We start from the raw sequence: 18,114 nt of genomic DNA, 5'->3' as shown, positions 1-18,114 counted from the left end.
ACTGAGAGAGTGGATTTTGCACAAACGTTCACGATAACGCTCTCCACGACAGCCACAGGTGGAGAAAGCCCCAGGGCCCCCAGTGCTCACATGGACGCACCGTGGTCCGTCCACACGACAGGACGGGGTTCAGCCACCCAAGGGAATGAAGCCATGACAGGTGCCACAGCGTGGACCCACCCGGGGGATGTGACCTCACAGAACAACATGCAAAGGGCCATACGGCCAGTGATTCCGTTTCTCTGAAACCCCCAGAAGAGGTGGATCCGGGGACAGAACGCAGATCGGTGGTGGCCAGGGGCTGGGGGAGGGGACGGGGTCTCCTTTTGGTGTGAGGAGAAAGTTCCGGAACTAGATGGAGATGGTGGTGGAGCTGCCCTGTGAATGTGCTAAATGCTACCGAATTGTTTGCTCCAAAATGGTAAGTTTCACGTTCTGTGAATTTCACCTGAATGTTTTAAATGGGCATTTGTGGGAATCCACGGAACGGACAGACTAACGTGGATAAAGTGGCCGGAGTCCCGTCTCAGGGGCACGTGGCAGGGCTGTGCCTTCTCCAGCCTTCTCGTGGCACATGCACACGCCTGGTCACCCCGAGTCCACAGGCTTGCTGTTCCCGTCGGGGTCTCCACCGGACTCCCACCGGCACCCAGCTCCGTGTCCCAGCTTTGTCGCTTGGAAATGGTGACTGGACCCTGGGTCCCGCTTGTTCATGTCTCCAAATAAGTGAACCTGGGGGAGGGGGGATATCAGCACTGCCATTTTGTCCCGGACCGCCCCCCCCCGAGGGCCCTGAAACGCCCCACGCACCCCACTCCTGGTCCCCAGGGGATGTAGTGGCCTTGACTCCCAGAGGTTATCAGACGCCCTCCTGGGCCAGCAGCTGGGAGCAGGGCCTATCCCCCCAGGCTCCACCGAGCTGTCCCAGTGCCTCCCTGGTCCAGGCTCCGTGAACAGCCGGATTCACGCCCTGAGGTTAGAAGGAGGGGTCGCCGGGTCAGCAGGCTTCCCCAGACCCGGGCATCCCGGGCAACAGGCTCTCCCGGCCGCGGCTGCCCTGGGGGCCTGACCGAGGCCCTCCTCGCCCACTGCCGGAAGTGGGAGCTGAGGTCACGCAGCCAGCTGGGGAGACATAGGCTTCCCTCTGGCCCGGCCGGCCTGCTGCACGCCGGGGTCCGGGGGTTCCGTCCCAGTCAGGGCAGGAGGGGAGTCCCCAGCTTGCATCCTGGGTCAGGGGGCCCGGGGCGTCTGGCTTCCCGCAGCCTCTCTGTCCCTCCCGTCTCTGGCAGGGCCGGGTGTGAGGGGCCTGGGCTGGCACATTGGAGGCCCAGGAACCCACACTCATGGGGCTCAGCTTCCTTCTGGGGCTCCCCACTGGCCAGGACCGGCTGCAGGGCCCGCACGGGGGGTGTGGGGGTCTCATACCTGGGGCGCCGGGACGCCCACTGGGCAGGACACACGAGGCTTCAGGACCCGGCCACAGGGTGGGATCCCGGCAGAGAGGACCTCCCCCGCAGACAGGCCCTGTGTGGGCAGCACCCTCCCCCACAGACGGGCCCTCTGTGGGCAGCAAAGGGGTCCCCAGCACCTTTCCCAATGAGGCCTCTTCCTCTGGGGCCACACTTGGGGAGGGTGGCCCAGCAGGTGGAGAGCCGGCTCCCTGCACCATACATGCCCCTGTTGGGCCTCAGTTTCTCTACTTGTTAAAGGTGTGGCCGTCTGTCCTGGGACAAGAGCCCGTTCCTGTGTGTCTGGAACCGTGATCCCTGCCGACCCCTCCTCCTCCCCAACCTTCCTGGAGGTCTTCCAGGGAAGGTGGGTCTGGGGGCTCCGTATCGGTGCTCTTTGGGGCCCAGGGTGAACGTGGACTGAGGGAACCCCGCCTGCTCCTGGTGCTCCCACAGGAGAGAGGGGTCTGGACCTTCCAGCAGCCACCTCTGCCACGTCCTGCGTCCTGGCCAGGGGCCTACGGACCTTCCTTCTACAAGGCTCTGACGTGTCCTGCGAGTACAGCCCGCCTGAGCTCCAGCCACCTCAGCACAGCCGGGACCTGAGTCAGCCTGCCCGGCTCTGGGGGGACCAGACGCTGCTCTACCCAGGGCCTCCGTGGTCTCATCGCCCCAGGATCCTCGCCTGGGCGGGGCAGCTGCGGGAAGACATTCGGGGAGGCGCTGCGGGCCGTGAGGCTAGAGGAGGGGACAGCCGAAGGCCCAGGCCAGGGGGACACGCACCGGGAAAGCAACAGACTCTGAATGGCCTGTGGGGGGCGGGCAGCCTGGAGGCTCCAACCCTGGGGTGCACGGAGCCCTCCTCTGGCGTGAGCACGGCCACCCTCCACCTCCACCCCTGCCTGTAGGGCCTCGTACTTCGATGTGACGATGGGGGTCTGGGCCCCCCCCCCCCCGCCGGGGCTCTGGCACACAGCCAGGTATGACCTCCCTCCTCCATCCAAACGGACGAGGGGGTGCCGGGAGTCCCCGAACATCCGCCCACCAGAGCTGGGCCCATGTCACCCCCAGGAGGACTCTCACCCCCGGTCCAAACCCACACCCCACCCTGCTCGATGCCATCCCGTCTCTGGCCTTGGCCCCCCTCTCACACCCTGGGATACGGCCTGCCTCTCGCGCGAGTCAGCTCTGAGGGGGCGGGACCTATATTTGACCCCCCTCTCCGCCTCCCCGGTGCCCAGTCAGCGGACGCTTTGTACATGTCCCCACAGCAGTGGTGCCTCTCTTGGCCCTTTATAGGCAGAAAAGATAGCTCCACCTCAAGGGCAGACCCCGCCCGCCCCGCCCGCCCCTCCACGGCCCACCAGGCCCACCCCACGCCACCCGGACCGCAGGTCTCATCCCGAACTCGTTGATGTGAACACTCGATCGTGTCCCTCCCCTCCAGGCTAGGCCCCGAGTCTGTCTGGCTGCAGCCACATCTCTGGCGCTCTGCTCAGTGCCTGGGGGGCACTGGGGGGCTCAGGGGCTGGGCCTTGGGGGGGCCCTCCCTGGGCCGCTAGAGCTCTGCGGCCGGCTTGACCAGGTGGCCGCTGAAGGTGATGTAGAGGTCGCCGGGCTCGCCGTAGATGGCATTGTCGCGGTCTCGGTGGAACAGGCGCACCCAGACGGTGTCACCGCCGGCCAGGGGCAGCAGCAGGCTCTGGGTCTGCATGACGCTGCGCTCGCTGGGCTGCGCGTACAGCACGGCCGTGGCCTCCCGGTTGCACATGATGTGCAGGTAAGTCTCCTTGTAGTTCCAGGTGTGCACGTTGAGGCTCAGGAAATAGACGCCGGGCACGGCACACAGGAAGCGGCCCGAGGCCAGGTCGAAGGCCCCGTCCAGGTTCACCAGCTCCGTGTCGAAGGGCACGGCCCGGAGGCCGTCGGTGCCGTGCAGGCCCTCGCGCCGGCCCACCGAGAAGGCCGCGTAGGCGCGCCGACATGCGGCACCGGGCAGCCCCGCCTGCCCCTTCTGGCCCTTGCGGCCCCGAAGGCCCCGGGAGCCCGGCGGGCCCTCCTGCCCGCTCCTGCCGGAGGGACCTCTGACCCCCGTCTCGCCCTTCTCACCTGCAGGGGCACAGCGGAAGCCACGGGTCAAGGCTCGGGGTCCAGAGTCACTCGGGGCAGAGAGAAAGCACACCCCAAGGCGTGGCCGTTCTGGGGCCTGTGCCGATGGCCACGTGGGAAGGGTCTGACCCGGGCTTCGACGGGCGAGGGGCTGGGCAGCTGGAAACCCAGTCCAACCAACCTGCCGCCCAGGGCCCCAGGGTGAGTACTGCTGGAGCTGACCTCTTTCCAGAGGGGTCGCAGCTCGGGGACCCCCCCACCCCGGGGGCTGGGCCTGGGGCGCCGCTGCGGGGTGGGTGAGCCGACTGAGGGGACTCGGGCCACCCTGCTCCCCGTCTTTACGCAGCTGCTGGGAGTCCGGGGCAGGCCCCCCCAGGTGCCTTCCTGGAGGCGACTGGGGCTCTCCAGCCCCCAGTGTGCGGAGTCCTGTGGGCTCAGGGGTGTGGGCTCAGGGGCGGGGGCGTGGGGGGCTCTGCTCACACTCACCTTTGAGAATAGACACGTCGATGGTAGGCCGCATGCGAGGCGGCTGCACCCACGGCTCCCCATCGCTCCTGTGGGCATAGGGGCCGGGAGCGGCGGGGGGCCAGGCGGGCGGGCAGCACTGCACACACGGCCGTCGGGGCGGCCCCAGGCTGGGCCAGGCCCCCCCAGGCAACCCCAGGAGGAGCAGGAGGCCAGGGGCCGCCATCCGTGCCAGAGCCTGGGGGGGGGAATGGGGGGGTGTGGTGTCTGAGAAGAGGTGCCTCTACTGAGCCCTAAACTCCACAGCTGCCCAGGCTGTGCCCCCTTGTCTGGGAGAGATGGGACGTGAGGCCGGGACTGGCCCTGTGGGGGTGCCGATCGGGGCCTCCAGGGGCCTCGGTGGGCACCAGACAGGGTGCCTGGCCCACCCCCGGGCCTGGATGTGGCCGCAGAATCCTCAACACCACCGCAGGCGTCTGGTCGAAGCACCCCACCCCGTCCCAACGGGCATTCTGGCTCCTTCTCTGAGACACCCTCGCCCATCCCTGGGGCCCTGGCTCTGGCCCGTAGTAGGTGCCCTAACTGCCTGCAGTCAGAGTCCTGGCCCCCAAAGCCCCCATGGCTGGGGGAGATTCAGGGGAGCCGTCAAGGGGGAGGGATGCTCTGGTTCAGCTCTCCGGGGTCGCCACCCACCGGCGGGAAGGGCAGCCGGGCTGCTTGGGGAAGGGCAGAGAAGGGCCGTGTCCCTCTGCTGGGAGGCGGGGACCCTGGCGGGGACCCCAGGTTGGGTGGGGCCCCACCCGAGGCAGTTTCCCCAGGCAGAAGGGCAATTTGGGAAGCTCCCCAGGGTGGAAAAACCGTCTTGAATCCCCAGCAGGCCTGGGTCTCCCGCCTCTGCCTCCCCTCCCACAGGAGACCCTGCCGGACACCTGGCCCACCCATGCTTCCCCTGGCGAGTAGACCCTCCCCGGCCGGTCTCCCCACGGCTGCACCCCAGAGCAGATCTCTTGTAAGGGCGGGCGTGTGCGGTCAGGTCCCTCACTCTTCCCTGTGGTGCAACGCTGCTGAGAAAAGACCTGGGATCTTCCTCCGGGAAGCCCTTGGGGACTGCAGCCCAGAACAAGTTTCTTCCTCTTGCACAGTGTGTCTGCAACCCACTCGCAGGAAGAACTTTCCAGGAGGTAGGGCCCCTTCTGTTTACCACCCGCCCACCCCAGAGCCCAGCAGACCCTGACCCACCCCCCTCCTAGCTGTGTTGGACCCTGCAAGTCCCCCCTGTAGAGGGACCTGATGGGAACCTGATGGGTGCCCTGGGGGATCCTGCTCCATAGACAGACCGGTGCCCCTTCGGCCCCCCCTCATCCCTCAATGCCTGGGGTCTTGAGCATCGTGCCCCCCCCAGGCCCGCCCAGGAGACAGCCCACCCAGAGTGCCTGTGAAGACCCCCCCACCCACCCCCAAGCTCCCGGTTACCATTTCACGGTCGGACACTGCTGCCTGCCTGTCTGTCTCTGGCGTCACTGCCCCAGAGGCCCGTGAAAGAACCCTTTCATGCTGCCCCAGGCACCACGGCTTCCCTCGGACCATCCAAGACCAACAGCGTTGGGCCGGCTTCAGAGCTCCTGGGCCCGTTGCCCACCACCCGGCCTGCCCCCTGCTCACCGTCGGCCGCAGGGGCAGCGCAGCCCTTCCAGGGTCCTCCTGCCTGCCCCTGTGACGTGGCTCAGGGGCCTGGGGCGTCTGGGGTGGCTGGGACTGATGGGTCGTGGGCTGGCCATCGCCTCCATCTGGGGTGCAGTGACTTGGCAGGGAGTCAGGCGGACCAGAGCTGGGGCTCGGCGGAGTCTGGTGAGCGCCTGGAGGCCAAAGCGGGGGGGGGGGGGGGGACACAGACCAGGGCCACCATGCCTGTGCCGGGCCCACCCGGTGACGGGGACTGCCTTCATCTCTGGCCGGGGAGAACAGCGTCTGTCCCCACCTCCCGAGGTGCCGTCCCAGGGTCATGGTGCCCAGCAGAGCAGGAGACAGGCTGTGACCCCCGTTGGGGCCATCGGCCTCAGCCCAGCCTCTCAGAACATAAAGGACGTACACAGTGCTGCCCCCCCCCCCAGTGGGAATGACTCACAGGGTCCCCCAGGCAGTGCAGGAAGGGGCTGCACGCACTGTGAGCTGGAGGCCTGGCCTCGTCCCTGCTCTGGGTCTGGACAGCTGGACAGGGCCCAGGGACAGGGCCGGGCGCCCTGGCCTCTGGGTGTGGGGACGTGTGATTCCCTCAGAAGCGTCCCACCGCCCAAGACGGCTGCCTGCGGGGGAGGCACCAGACTGGCCTGGAGGACTGATGGCTGGGGATGGGGCAAGGACGGGGGAGAGAGCAGACAGAGGTGGGCCCACGGCGGGGGTGTGGGGGGGGAGTTCTGCGGGGCGAGGGGATGTGGGGTGTGAGGCTGTGGGCGGGGCTGCACCAGCTGGAGCCGGTTCCGGAGCCGCAGCGGGGGGAGGGCGGCCACTCCCTTTGGGGACAGCTGTCCTCATCCCCCCCTGCAGGTGGCACAGACGGATGGGGGGGTGGTGGGAGGCGAAGGCCGTGTGGGCCCCCACACCTTGTCAGAACGTGCTGGGAGCTGGCGGGCTTGGCTCTGAGACCAGGCGGCTCCCCCGGAGCCACTCGAGCGGCTTGTCACATGGGCTCCTGCTTCCCGGCCCCACATCCTTGGGGGAGCCCGCGGGCCCCGGGCAGGTCAGGGCACCCCCCCTGGCAGCACCGCTGCTGCCTCTGGGACACCGAGAGGCAACAGACACCCAAGCTTTGCTGCTCCCTGCGTCCGGGCCTCAGTTTCCCCACCCATAAAATGGACATCAATGGGCTCAGAAGGGGCCGGAGTCCCCTGTGGGGGATGGAACCAGGTAGAGCACAGCCACTGGGGGGCTTGGCAGGCTCCGGCCACACTGCAGGGCCCCAGCGTCCCTCCCCCGCGCCTCCCCTGACACCTGCAAGCCGGGCTGCCTGACCCCCCCCGAGGAGATGGGTGGTCCCCTTCCCTTGGGGGAGGGGACAGTGAGTTAAAATTTCCCTGCACTGGCGGGGGTGTTGGGGGCACCTCCTCAACGGGGGGTGAAGGGCTCGGAAGGAGTCCGGGGTTCCTCTGGTCTGGGTGGGGTGGGGCTGAGCTCAGGTCCCCGGGACGCCAGCTGCAAAGTGTTTGCTTGGGTGCCGGCGAGCCTTGCCTGGGCTCTGAGAGGAGGTGGTCAGCAAGGGCTGAGGGTGACTCAGCAGGTGGCAGGAGGACCTGGACAGAAATAGCCTCCCCTGGACACGCGGCGAGACATCTCCGTGACGACGGGAGCGTGGCTGAGCGTCACGGCCCCGCGGGGCCAGCAGCCCACAGACGGCCACGGCGTCGCCCGCAGGGGGGCCGGGCTCCCTCACTGCCTCCCGCCCGCTGCACCCCAGGAAGGCCACACTGTCCTGTGACTCCAGCCTGGGCAGTGGGACCGGATGGCCCCCGTGGCCCCCAACCCAGCAGTTGACCCTCGAGTGGGGGGGTATGCAGAGTAGACAGAGCGCCCGTTACCACAGACTTCACTAGAAGGGGCCACGCAGGTGGTCCTGGGAGGAACGGACGTGGGCTCTGGGGCCAGGCACGCTGGGGTCCCTCACTCACCATGAGAGTGACCGTGTGGACTGGCCGCAAGGCTCCACAGACAGGAAACCTAAGGTGTTTGGAAGGAAGCCAAGGGTAAGCCAGCCGTGCCAGGGCGGCTCTGGGGCAGCAGGGGGCCTGCAGGGGGAGTGGGGAGGGGGCGGCCCTGTAGCCTCTGGAACATGTTCCTAACCCTACCCCCAACAGGTTTCCCCTCCCCAGAGGCAGACTCAAGTGCGGGGCCCCCGTATGGGCAGAGGGGCCCGAGGGCGGCGCAGGATAGACGGCAACCCTCCCGCTGCTGTGGCGGCCTGAACCTCCCCCCAGGACCCCAGCGTCCCGGCTCCGCCCTGGAGCCCCGCAGGGTCAAGGTCTCTGGGGGCTGCTGGAGAGGCCCAGGCTGCATGGTGACCTCACTCAGCCATGAGCCTGGCCAGCCAGTGGGGGGCCCAGACTCCGGAAAGCCGGAAAGCCATCGCTCAGCGCCGGGGGGCCTGGTCGTGTGTCTCTACAAAGGGACACGATCTCCCGCCTAGAGACAACCACAGACGAGCCCCCAGCGGGCAGCTCCCAGGGGACTGTGCCCTCCCAGCCTGGAGCCAGCAGCCCACTTTAGAGATAATGAGCCATGCACCGCACCCCCCTGGCACTTAGCTTCCCGACAGCGGCCCCTGGGGTGGGGGCTGGGATGAGAAGGCCATGAGCTCCCGGGGACACTGCCTCAGCTACGGGCGGTAACGGGCTGAGTGGCGGGTGTGTGCACTGCGGGGGTCATTATCTCCCAGGGCCCCGATGGACGCTTTCCGGAGAGTTCTGCTGATGAGCTACCCAGGGGGCGGGGGAGCTGCCTGCGGCGGGTGGGGTGGGTACAGCGGGAGGGCCTCCTTGCAAGGAGCCGTGACAAGGTGCTCGGGGTGAATGAGGGGCGCTGCAGTTGTGCCCAGAGCCTCCGACACAGGGTGAGGGATGGTGCACGGCCGGGGGGGCGGTGGGAGCCCTGTATCCCTGGACCTGCCACACCCCAGCCTGACTCACTCACTGGTTGAGCAGAGGCCGGACCGGGAAGGTGGCCACCCGAGGTGACCACAGGGGCTGGGAGTGGAGGGTCCCCCGCATCTGCCCCACCCCGTGCCAGGTGGAGGTGGCAGGGAGAGGTCCCATGGGTGTTCTGTGTGGTCATTGTCCCAGGCCCTGCCTGGCACCCTGCGTGGGTGCTTGCAACCCGGGACCCAGCCCCGCGGGACAGAGCTGCCCGGCCTCACGGTGACAAGTGCCAGGACACACAGAGGAAAAAGTGCGGGACCTTGGTCATTGCTGGGAATGAGTGTTGTGGCATCCGTGGTGGCATCTCGGTGGGCAGAGGGCCCCCACGTCTGAGCCTCAGGGGGCTCAGACGTGGGGTCCACAGGTAGGGCGCACCTGCCAGGTAGCAGTATCCCGACTCCACTGCGAGCCACACATGACAAGTAAAAAGCTAACGTGCTCTTTATTTGAGGGGCGGGGGGGACAGCCCCTTCCCCAAGTGCAGCCAGGCCACAGAGGCACGTGCTGTGGTGCCCTGCTCACTGGTAGCCGGCCAGTAGGGTACCAGTGGCGTAGTGGGCACGGTGGGCCATGCACTTCTGACGGTCGATGAAGAGGCTGTTGGTTTTGACCGTGATGTCCTTCTCCAGGCTCATGCGCGTGTCCTCCAGATTTCTCAGGGACTGCTCCGCTTCTAGAAGCTTCTCCTTCAGTGCCGCAAGGGACGTGTTCAGCTCCTCCACCTCGCTCGCCAGCCTGTGGGGTTGGGGGACGGAGGCGTGAGCTGGGGCCTGTGGGCCGGGACCGTCAAGACCCAGGAGCCCTGGTGAGGGGTCCAGGCCAAGATGCTGGACCATAAAAGGACCCAAAAGTCCGAAAGGGACACCAGCCGGCAGCGTGGGAGTGGGCTGGGCCGGCGGTCCATCGGCTGCCCCTGCCCCCAACCCCCCTGACCGGAGGGGAAAGGCTGCATGGGCAGGACCGTGCGGGGCTGTGTTGAGCGACACCGTGCGGCGGTTCCAAGCAATGGCAGGGGTGCGCGGAGGCTCGCGGTTCCCTTTATTCCTGGCGCCCGGCGTCCTGGAGCTGCACGAGGCCCCAGTTCACGGGACGTGCTGAGGCCTGGGGAGGAGGAACGCCAGGGAGGACGGCCGTGCTAGCGCTCGAGAGGGCGACTGGTACTCGATAAGTTTGAAACACCAGAGACACGATCCCCGCGAGACTTCCGGCCAGGGGCCACGCGTTCCCGGAGGTATGGACGGCGCCCCGAGGCAGGGTGGGCCCGGGAGGAGCCTGTGGCCTCGCGATTCCTGGCCAGGGAGACTGCGCGGCACAGAGTGAAGGAAGTGCCACGCTGTCCCCGGGACTCGCAGCCCTGACAGAGCCCCGCAAGGCACGTCGTGTCTAGTTGTGCTGGGTGGGGGTAGGACGTGGGGACACCCGCGTGTTGAGCCCCGCTGTGTTTCCACTGCAAGCCTGCGGGCTGCGGGGGACGGGCCTGGATGGTGGGTGGTGACCTGTCCCACGGCAGGCACCTGAACTGGGCGGTGTCTCGGCACAGCTCCACGTTGCGCCGGTGTGAGCGCTGGTATAAGCGGGTCTGAGCCACCTTCAGAGGCGCCTCCTTGTCCTTGATGGCCTGCTTCAGCGCTGCGACGTTGTGCTCCTGGTCTGTGATCTCCCGCAGCGTCTGCAAAGAGGAAGGTCCCTGGGAGGGCCAGAGGAACTCCCGCCCCCTCCCGGCCTCCTTCCCAGCCCTGGGGCTGGGACCACTGGGCAGCCTTGTCCACTGACTCGGCGAGGGGCGGGGGGGAAGGGGCACGGAGGTCGGAAGATGCGTGTGGCCACCTCGGCCCCCACCAAGGGTACCCAGAGGTTGTCCAACAGCTGTGGCCTGAGCGCCCGCAGTCCTGCGGGTCACTAGGCCCCCAACCCTGGTCAAGAACCGGAAAGACTTGGCAGCAGCAAAGGCCATTCTGAGAGCCTGGGGTCAGAGCCCTACCAGGCCTGGCCACCTCCTGCCAAGGTACCTTCCCCCCTGTTCCTGCCTGACAGCCACCCCCAATGTCACCTGGTTTCTCACTGGCTTAGAGGGTGCCCAGGGAGGAGTGGGTGCCTTGCCTCTGGGGTCCCTCAGGATGGATGGAACAGAGGAGGGGCAGGGACCAGGCCAGGTTGTGACCAGGGCTTAGTAGCCAGGAGCGGGGCTGGGCCAGAAGGAGCTTCCTCCCTCAGTTACAGATGCCCAGCTCTCAGGGCTTGGTCAGGGCGTGGCCCGGTGTGGGTGGGCGTGGCCTGTACGTGTGGGCGTGGTCGGTTCTGGGGCGTGGCCTGAGCTGGGGCGGATGGCTTGTGTGGGCGTGGCCTGAAAGCATAGGCCTGTTCTGGAGCCAGGCTTGTACGCGGGCGGGCGTGACCCGTTCTGGGGCGTGGCTTGTACATGGGTGGGCGTGACCTGGTGGTGCAGGCGCGGTCTGTTCTGGGGCGTGGCCCGGTGGTGTGGGCGTGGCCTGTTCTGGGGCGCGGCTTGTACGCGGGCGGGCGTGGCCTAGGCGCGGCTGGCGAGGCTTCACCTTGTGCAGGTGGTCCGTCAGCTTGTGGCGCGCGTCCTCCACCTCCTCACAGCGGCGCTCGAAGGCCAGGTTCACAGCGTCGCACTGCAGCCGCAGGTCCTCGGCCGTGTCCCGCAGGATGCTATCGATGAGCACCCGCAGGTTGACGGAAGCCAGGCGCTCGCGCTCTGCGCGGTACAGGTTTTCCTGGGTGAACCGGGCCCACGTCTCCGGCGTGGAGGCACTGCGGGAGGGGAGCGGTCCATGGTCAGTGGGGCACCTGCCAACGGCCCCGGCCCACCCAGCCCTCCCGCGTCTCCTGCGCCCCAGCACAAATCACCACCCCTATCCCCCTCGCCGCCCCGTGGCCCCCGCATACTTTGGACCCTGCGTCCTCGCAATCTGCGTCCCCCGGCCTCCCGCAGCCTTACGCCCTGCAGTCCTCCGGACGTGGCCCGCGGCGCGCGCCCCCTGCCATCCGCCCTCCAGCCCAGCTCCTGCCTCCCTAGGTGTCCGCAGCCCTCTGGTGAACTGTGTGGTGCTGCGCGCTAGGGCAGGGACCCTGCACACCTGCCCGTCCTGGGAGCAGATAGAACTGGGCCTCCGTGTGAGGGCCTCAGGGGCCAGTGGGTCTCTGAAGGATCCCCAGCAGAGGGACCAGGAGCTGGAGCCCCACCTTAGCAGTTGCGGGTGCGTGGAGAAGGGGTTTGTGACGAGGGCCCCGGGGAGGCACTGGGGCTAAGGCGGCTCACCTCTCCTCGAACTTGGCCGAGTGTGGGTAGAACTGCACCTCGGTGCTCTGTTTGTGGTAGTGGGCACAGGTCTGGTCGATGTTGTAGGCCTCCACCTTGTCAGACCAGTCCATCTCACACGTTTCCTTGTGCTCCCGGTTCAGCCTGGGGTGGGCAAGGTCTGCGTTTGTTGGGGTGGGGGGGTCGCTGGGTGCCACCCCGAGGGGCAAGCGCACGTCCAGTTCTCAGCTGAGAACCAGGACACCTCATCTGCCCAGGATGGGGGTCCTCAGGCTACCCAGGCTCTTACCTGACCAACAGTGTCCGGGCCCTGGAAAGCCGGCCTGGGTTCTGGATGCCCAGCCCCCAGGGCAGGCAGGAATCTGCCCCCTCCCCCACACACACTAGTTGCCTCTTCCTGGCCCTGTACTCCTGGCTGTGACCTGGGGCAGGCCCCCACCTGTCTGAGACTCAGGGCCTAGTCATCTCCCACTTTCTTCCCAGAGACATCCCAAGGGGTGAGGAGACAGGGGTCATCCCGAGGGCAGACCTGGAGACCACCAAGACCCACCGGATCTGGTTCACGGCCTGCATTATGGTCCTTTTTAGGAGCTCCTGAATGTTCCGGATAAGCTCGGCCTCCTGGGGGAGAAAACCCCCACCCCTGGTGAGGATCTGAGGATGGCCAGGCTGGTATGGGCCCACAGTGAGCCCCTTAAATGCCCAGATCAACACCTGATCCTTGCTTGGGTAACTTTGGGCCAGACCCCAGTCTCTTTCCTGGAAAATGAAGGCTGAGCCCAGCCCTTTCTCATTGGGTTTATTCTGGGCTTTTGAAAATTCTATTTGGGGTAGCACCGTGGTGTTTTTTTCTTGGGGGGGGGGTGAGTGCTTCTATGGGCTGGTGGGACTGTCACCTAGGGGCAGCTCCCACCTGCCTGGCACCAGCACCCTCTGGGCTCTAGGGGCCGTCCCTGCAGCCTTCCCAGGGCACTGGTGGCCAGCAGCCCTCCTGGGACCCCGGCCCCTGGGAAGCAGGTCCCTTCCCTGGCTGCCCGTCAGGGCCTTGGGCTCAGAGATGCCCTCTCTTCCACTGAGAATACAGGGGGAAGCCCTGTGTTTCTTTCTGCTACTGCAATGGCTTTCTTTTCAGTGCACAAACAGCACCCCCCCCCCCCATTTGGATTTTTGCCTCCGTCTGGCAGTAAACCCACATATGTCAGGGTCTGTCCCTGGTTCTGTCTCCCTGTCTCTGGGTCATTGTTGGTTCTTCACATTGGGGGGTGGGGGGGGCAAGGCCTGGAACGTGGGGGTGGGGGGGGACCGGGAGGGGGGATGTTTCTTGGCTCGGGGCAGGGGGGTTGTGGAGCAGCTGAGTGTGGGGCTGAGGTGGTGGGGGACCAAGAGGGGTTGGGGCCTGGGAGAGGGCCGTGGGGGAAGGGGAGGGACCCAAGGTTCTGGCCTGAGCTGGGAGAGCAGAGGGAGGCCCTGAGCCCTTGGACTGGCTGTTTGCCTGCCCACAGCCTACAGTCTATTCACAAGCCAGGCCCCCAGGCTCTGAGAGGTGCATGAGCTCTGCCCTGCCTGGATCAAGGGACTGGCCTGGGTGATTCCCTGCTCCCATGGGGCTGCCCCAAGGACAGATCCTGCTCAGTTTGGAGCAGGAAAGGCTCCTTGTGGGATGAAGGTGGCTCCATCCTTCACCCATCTACCCTGCATCCTGGGCTGTGCCTGGATGTCCACCACGGGCACCAGGGTAGGGGGAGATGCGGTGGGCTGGGTCTTTAGGCGTTCAGGATCAAGCTTAATTTGCATGATCTAGGGTTGTCAAGAAGCCACCCAGCGGGTGCCAGGACCCAAGGGTGACCAAGGGGCCGCCCAGCGGGTGCCAGGACCCAAGGGTGACCAAGGGGCTGCCCAGCGGGTGCAGGCATCATCAGGACCTGACTTCCTGGCCCTGCATGCCTCCCAGACCTCAGGCCGCTGCCCACGGGGTTCATCTCAGGCACCTCCCCATCCTTCGGTGTGTGGGGGGTCATCAGGGCTGGTGCATGGACCTGGCCAGACCCTCTCCTGCCTCAGTGGCCTCTGAGTATCCCATCCTCAGGCAAATGCCCCAACAGACATCCAGATGTGAATTCTGTCACAGCCTGGGCCCCACCTCATCCCAGGATGAGATGTAATAGGTTGGGGGGTGGGGGGAGCAGTGCAGGGGCCCCGGACATGGGTTGTGGTGAGCAGATGAGCACTGAGGTCCAGCTCCAGCCCCCATACATGCTCAAACCCCTACGCTGGGACCTGCCCCCAGGCAGCATGTCCAAGCTGGGGCTCACCTTGCAAGGAGCCCAGCCTCACTCAGTGTCCACTGTGAGGACCAGGCTGTGGGAAGGTCAGACCGGGCACCCTCCTGGGGTCAGGGATGGTACCTCTGTCCTAGAAGGCTGGAGCCCTGACCTCGCCCTTGTTGGTTCTGGGGAGTGGACCTGAGCGTGTCTGCGTGTGCAAAGCGTTACGTGCTCTAGGTTTTCCTGTGTGCGCAGAGGGGCATGTGCGCCCTGAGCTTGTGCACGCCCACCTGGTACACAGGCGCCAAGGCCTCTGTCAGCCCGCGTCGCGGGCATACGTGTGAACCCCCCCACCCTCTGCCTTGTGCGGGTCACGCTCTCAGGAGAAGGGTGACGGCGGCAGGGCCTGTGGTTCCGGGGTGGTGGTGGAAGGGGCGGGGTCTACGGTTCTGAGGCGTGGTCTGCGGTTCATGGGCGGTGGAAGGGGCAGGGTCTGGGGTTCGGGGTTGAGGGGGAAGTTCCGGGGCGGGATCTGCTGCTCCGGGAGGTGGAAGCGGCAGATTCTGCTGTTGCAGGGCCTGGAAGGGGCGGGCTCTGCGGTTCCGGGGCGTGGCCTGAGTTGGGGGAGGGGGCTGGGTGGGAGGGGCGGGGCCTGCAGTTCGGGACGGGGGGGGGGCCTGCGGGAGCGGAAGGGGCGGGGCCAGGGGTTGTGTCGGGGGCGGGGGTGGAAGAGGCAGCGCACCTTCAGCAGCTCGATCTCCACGTGGTCGCGGACGAGGTCCGGGTGCTGGCGGCGCTCGCGGCACTGCAGGTTGTCGGTGGCGATGGAGAAGGGCACGGCGGTGGCGTCCAGAGCGCGCTCCAGCCGCTGCTTCTGGGCCAGCAGCAGGTCGGTCTCGGCGTCCAGCTCGCCCACCTCGTGCTGCAGCTCGGACTTCCAGCAGTGCATGTCCTGCAGGCGCGCGCCCACCTTCCTGGTGGCGTCCTCCTGCGTGCTCCGTGCCAGCGCCTCGGTCTCGGCGGCCAGCTGCTGGCTCTCGTGGCGCTGCCGCTCCGACTGGTCGCGGTCGGCGAAGGCTTGGTGGTAGCGGGCATAGCAGTTCTGGAACCACTCGTCCACCAGGTACTTGGCCGAGCGGAAGCCGGCGGTGGCTAGGCCCGAGGACGTGTAGGCGCCCGTGTTCCGGGCCACGTCGTACAGCTTTCGGGGCAGCTCGCCCTCCGGCACCGTCTGTGGGGCGGGCTGCTTGGTCAGGAGCACGTCCGTCTGCGCCATGGTGCCAGCCAGCCCCTGTGCCAGGGAGGGAAGAGGGCCGCTGGCACGGTCAGCAGGGCCGCTTGAGGCCGCTCTGTCCCAGCAGCAGGACGCTTCTGGTCTCCCAGCGACGAGTACACACTCGCCCTCCTGTTGCTGGGCAACAGGCCCCCTCCCCTGGAGCCTCTCTTAAAGGGCCAGGCAGGCCTCAACCCTACTCAGTCTGGCCCATGTCTGGCATCTGCCCAGACTTGCACCTGGGACTGTGGCCCGAGGCCAGACCCGCATCGTGCCCTCCTTGTCTTACTTGTCCCAGTGGGGCTCTCCCCTGGATCCGAAGAGGGTGGACTTGTCTTTGATGAGGAGTTGATTTCAGTCTCCAGTGGATATCTTGGAGCCCAAATTTCCACACGGGTGGAAGTGAATCCCGACAGTGTCCCCAAGGCCACCCAGGGCCAAGCTCATGACTGAGGTCGCGGGAGCAGGAGGTACACCTGGTCCTCAGAGCACATCAATCCCTCCGCCCCCCGCCCATCATGCGCCGGGGCGATGTCCAACATGGCCAGCAGAGGGCGCCGTTGGCCGCTAAATGTTTCCGGGAGTCGGAGAGGGGGCGGGCAGCGGCTGGGGCTGGGGCTGGGGCTCCGGTGGGTAGGGAGAGGGGCTCGGCCCTTGGAGGTCTGACGCCGTGGCCCAGATAGCCCTCTCCTCGCCCCTGCCAGTCCCGCGGGTCGTCTCCAACAACCCACCTAGCGGGACGTGAACACCGCTTCCCAGCACACCCCATGGCCCTTGTCCCTCCGCTTACACCACTGTCCCGTCCTAACTTGGGCCACACCAGCCCCGGACCTCCTCAGATACACCAGCCTTGGTTCAGCTGTGTGCTTCTCCAGCGGCCCTGACCTGGGGCACCAGCCTCCCTTTGTGCCCTGATGGCAGGGGCCACGGGGTCCAGCATCTACACCACCTGGCACACAGTAGGTGCCTCATAAATGTGGACCTTGGGGACAGCTGCCCCAGACCTCCCCCAACAGAGACTGAACCTGAGCCTGTCCTTGAGGGCAGGAGGTGAGGAGGGCCTCTTTGTGCCGTTTCCCCAGAGGGCACCCAGGATGGGTGGGCTTTGTCTCTGCCTTTTGTTTAGATCCCGCCTTTCACACACCATGTCTTTCTCCTGAGCCAGAGTATGGCACAGCTGTCTGGGGTGCGTCCCCTAAGAACCTACCGACCCAGGGAGCTCACTGAACACAGGGCCAGAGGCAAGCTCAGGCGACCCTGGGGTGCAGGGCCATCCTGATGGGGTGTGTTCCCCAATGCAGGTGCTCTGGGGTGACCTGACCCTGCAGCAAGGCTGGTCCAGCAGGACTCGATTGAGAGGCCCTCAGTGGGGCCGGGCCCCCTACCCCAGATAGAATATTGCCGGGGAGGGAGCAACCGGTCCAGAGATCCCCAGGCCAGAGGCAGAGGGGAACACGCCCCAGGAAGCCTGCTGGCTTGGAGTCCGGCTCTGCCCCTGACCCCTCCGTGGCCGAGCAGGTGGCCCCGTGCCTGCTTCTCCCTCCACAGAGTGGGGTTACACCGTCCACCGCACGGGGCTGCCGTGAGCACCGCCTGAGCGGAGGCCAGGAAATGGCTGGCCCGGTGCCCAGTGCTGGGAGTGACCGCAGCTCCCCACCCCTTCCCGCCCTACACAGCCTCCCAGCCTTGCAGGGTCTCTGGGCTTGAATCCTCAGTCAGGCTGATCGCCAGCGTGGGGGCTCGAAGCAGCGGCTGAGTGATGTGCAGGCTTATTGGATTTGTGTCTAAATTGCATTTGGGACGAGAAAATTGAGTCTTGGGACACACTGAGGTTCCCAGGGCAAGTATGTGCCGGGTGCCCCCTCCTTGGCAGTGTTCAGACAGCGGCTCGGAATCTGCGATAGGGTCAGGGAGACCCTGGGGCCCCCAGCGCCCCGCTCCAGACTCTGCTTGCACGCCCCCAGGGACGGGGTGCTCCCTTCCTCCCAGGCAGCGCTGGAGAACACCCCCCTCACGCGCCCCTGCCTCTGGTGTTGGTCCCCTCACAAACCCTTACCAGGCCTGTGGGGGGCCTGGCCTGGGCCTGCAGCCCTTGGCCCTGATCCCTAGAGTGAATGGAGGAGAGGGGGTGGGGATGGCTGAGTAAGGATGCCCTTCCCAGAGCCCACCTGGGGCTTGGATCTGGCTCTCACGTGACCCCAGGCAGCTAGTCTCCCTTTGCGCGGAGGGACACTGAGTCACAGGCAGCGTGGCGGGAGCCTCAGCACCAGGACCCCAGCAGAAAGGATGAAGCCCCTCGCAGGTGAGGGGGCTGGGTGGGGCCCAGAGGGAGGGGGAGGCAGCCCTGACCCCTCCCCGCCAGGTCTCGGGTGTAGAGCTCCTGACCCCAGCTACGCAGAAGGGTGCCCCGCGTGCCGGCGGCCCAGGTGAGGCGCACCAAGTTCTCCATCTGCCTTCGCAGGGGCGGGGCCTGTGACCCCAGCCTGGCCCGTAGGTCTGGGGCCTGGGGTCCGGTCCCCATACAGGGCTTGCGCACAGCGGAGTCGCTCTGGCACAAGTGATCCGTGCCACGGGCACCACCAAGGGT

General features: G+C 66.7%; 3 protein-coding genes across 3 annotated transcripts in view; all 3 read right to left on the bottom strand.

The window, feature by feature from the left end:
• Nucleotides 1-18,114, bottom strand: part of LOC147573235 (putative serine protease 29) — a 280,540-nt gene that overhangs the window by 125,951 nt on the left and 136,475 nt on the right. The window lies entirely within an intron of this gene.
• On the bottom strand, nucleotides 2,960-5,597 carry C1QTNF8 (C1q and TNF related 8). The gene is made up of 3 exons (XM_086691674.1): nucleotides 5,496-5,597; nucleotides 4,044-4,260; nucleotides 2,960-3,557 (listed from the first exon to the last, which is right to left on the bottom strand). The coding sequence occupies exons 1-3, from the start codon at nucleotides 5,496-5,498 to the stop codon at nucleotides 3,007-3,009; spliced, it is 771 nt and encodes a 256-aa protein (XP_086547800.1). The 5' UTR covers nucleotides 5,499-5,597; the 3' UTR covers nucleotides 2,960-3,006.
• TEKT4 (tektin 4) lies at nucleotides 9,131-15,628 on the bottom strand. The gene is made up of 6 exons (XM_025923383.2): nucleotides 14,997-15,628; nucleotides 12,541-12,611; nucleotides 11,991-12,134; nucleotides 11,260-11,482; nucleotides 10,222-10,376; nucleotides 9,131-9,442 (listed from the first exon to the last, which is right to left on the bottom strand). The coding sequence occupies exons 1-6, from the start codon at nucleotides 15,528-15,530 to the stop codon at nucleotides 9,226-9,228; spliced, it is 1,344 nt and encodes a 447-aa protein (XP_025779168.2). The 5' UTR covers nucleotides 15,531-15,628; the 3' UTR covers nucleotides 9,131-9,225.

Source organism: Puma concolor, chromosome E3 (genome assembly GCF_028749965.1).
Source record: "Puma concolor isolate L17-30 chromosome E3, mPumCon1.1.hap2, whole genome shotgun sequence".
In the NCBI taxonomy this organism is placed as follows: domain Eukaryota; kingdom Metazoa; phylum Chordata; class Mammalia; order Carnivora; family Felidae; genus Puma; species Puma concolor.
Note: the sequence above shows the minus strand (reverse complement) of the source record. Positions and strands in the feature narration are given on the sequence as shown.

Coding starts and splice junctions, on each gene's coding strand:
- C1QTNF8 (XM_086691674.1), bottom strand. Junction 3,558..4,043: donor CGACGTGTCTATTCTCAAAG/GTGAGTGTGAGC, acceptor GTGCCCCTGCAG/GTGAGAAGGGCGAGACGGGG.
- TEKT4 (XM_025923383.2), bottom strand. CDS start 15,530: ATGGCGCAGACGGACGTGCTCCTGACCAAGCAGCCCGCCCCACAGACG. Junction 12,612..14,996: donor TGGAGATCGAGCTGCTGAAG/GTGCGCTGCCTC, acceptor TTTCTCCCCCAG/GAGGCCGAGCTTATCCGGAA. Junction 12,135..12,540: donor CAGGCCGTGAACCAGATCCG/GTGGGTCTTGGT, acceptor TGCCCACCCCAG/GCTGAACCGGGAGCACAAGG.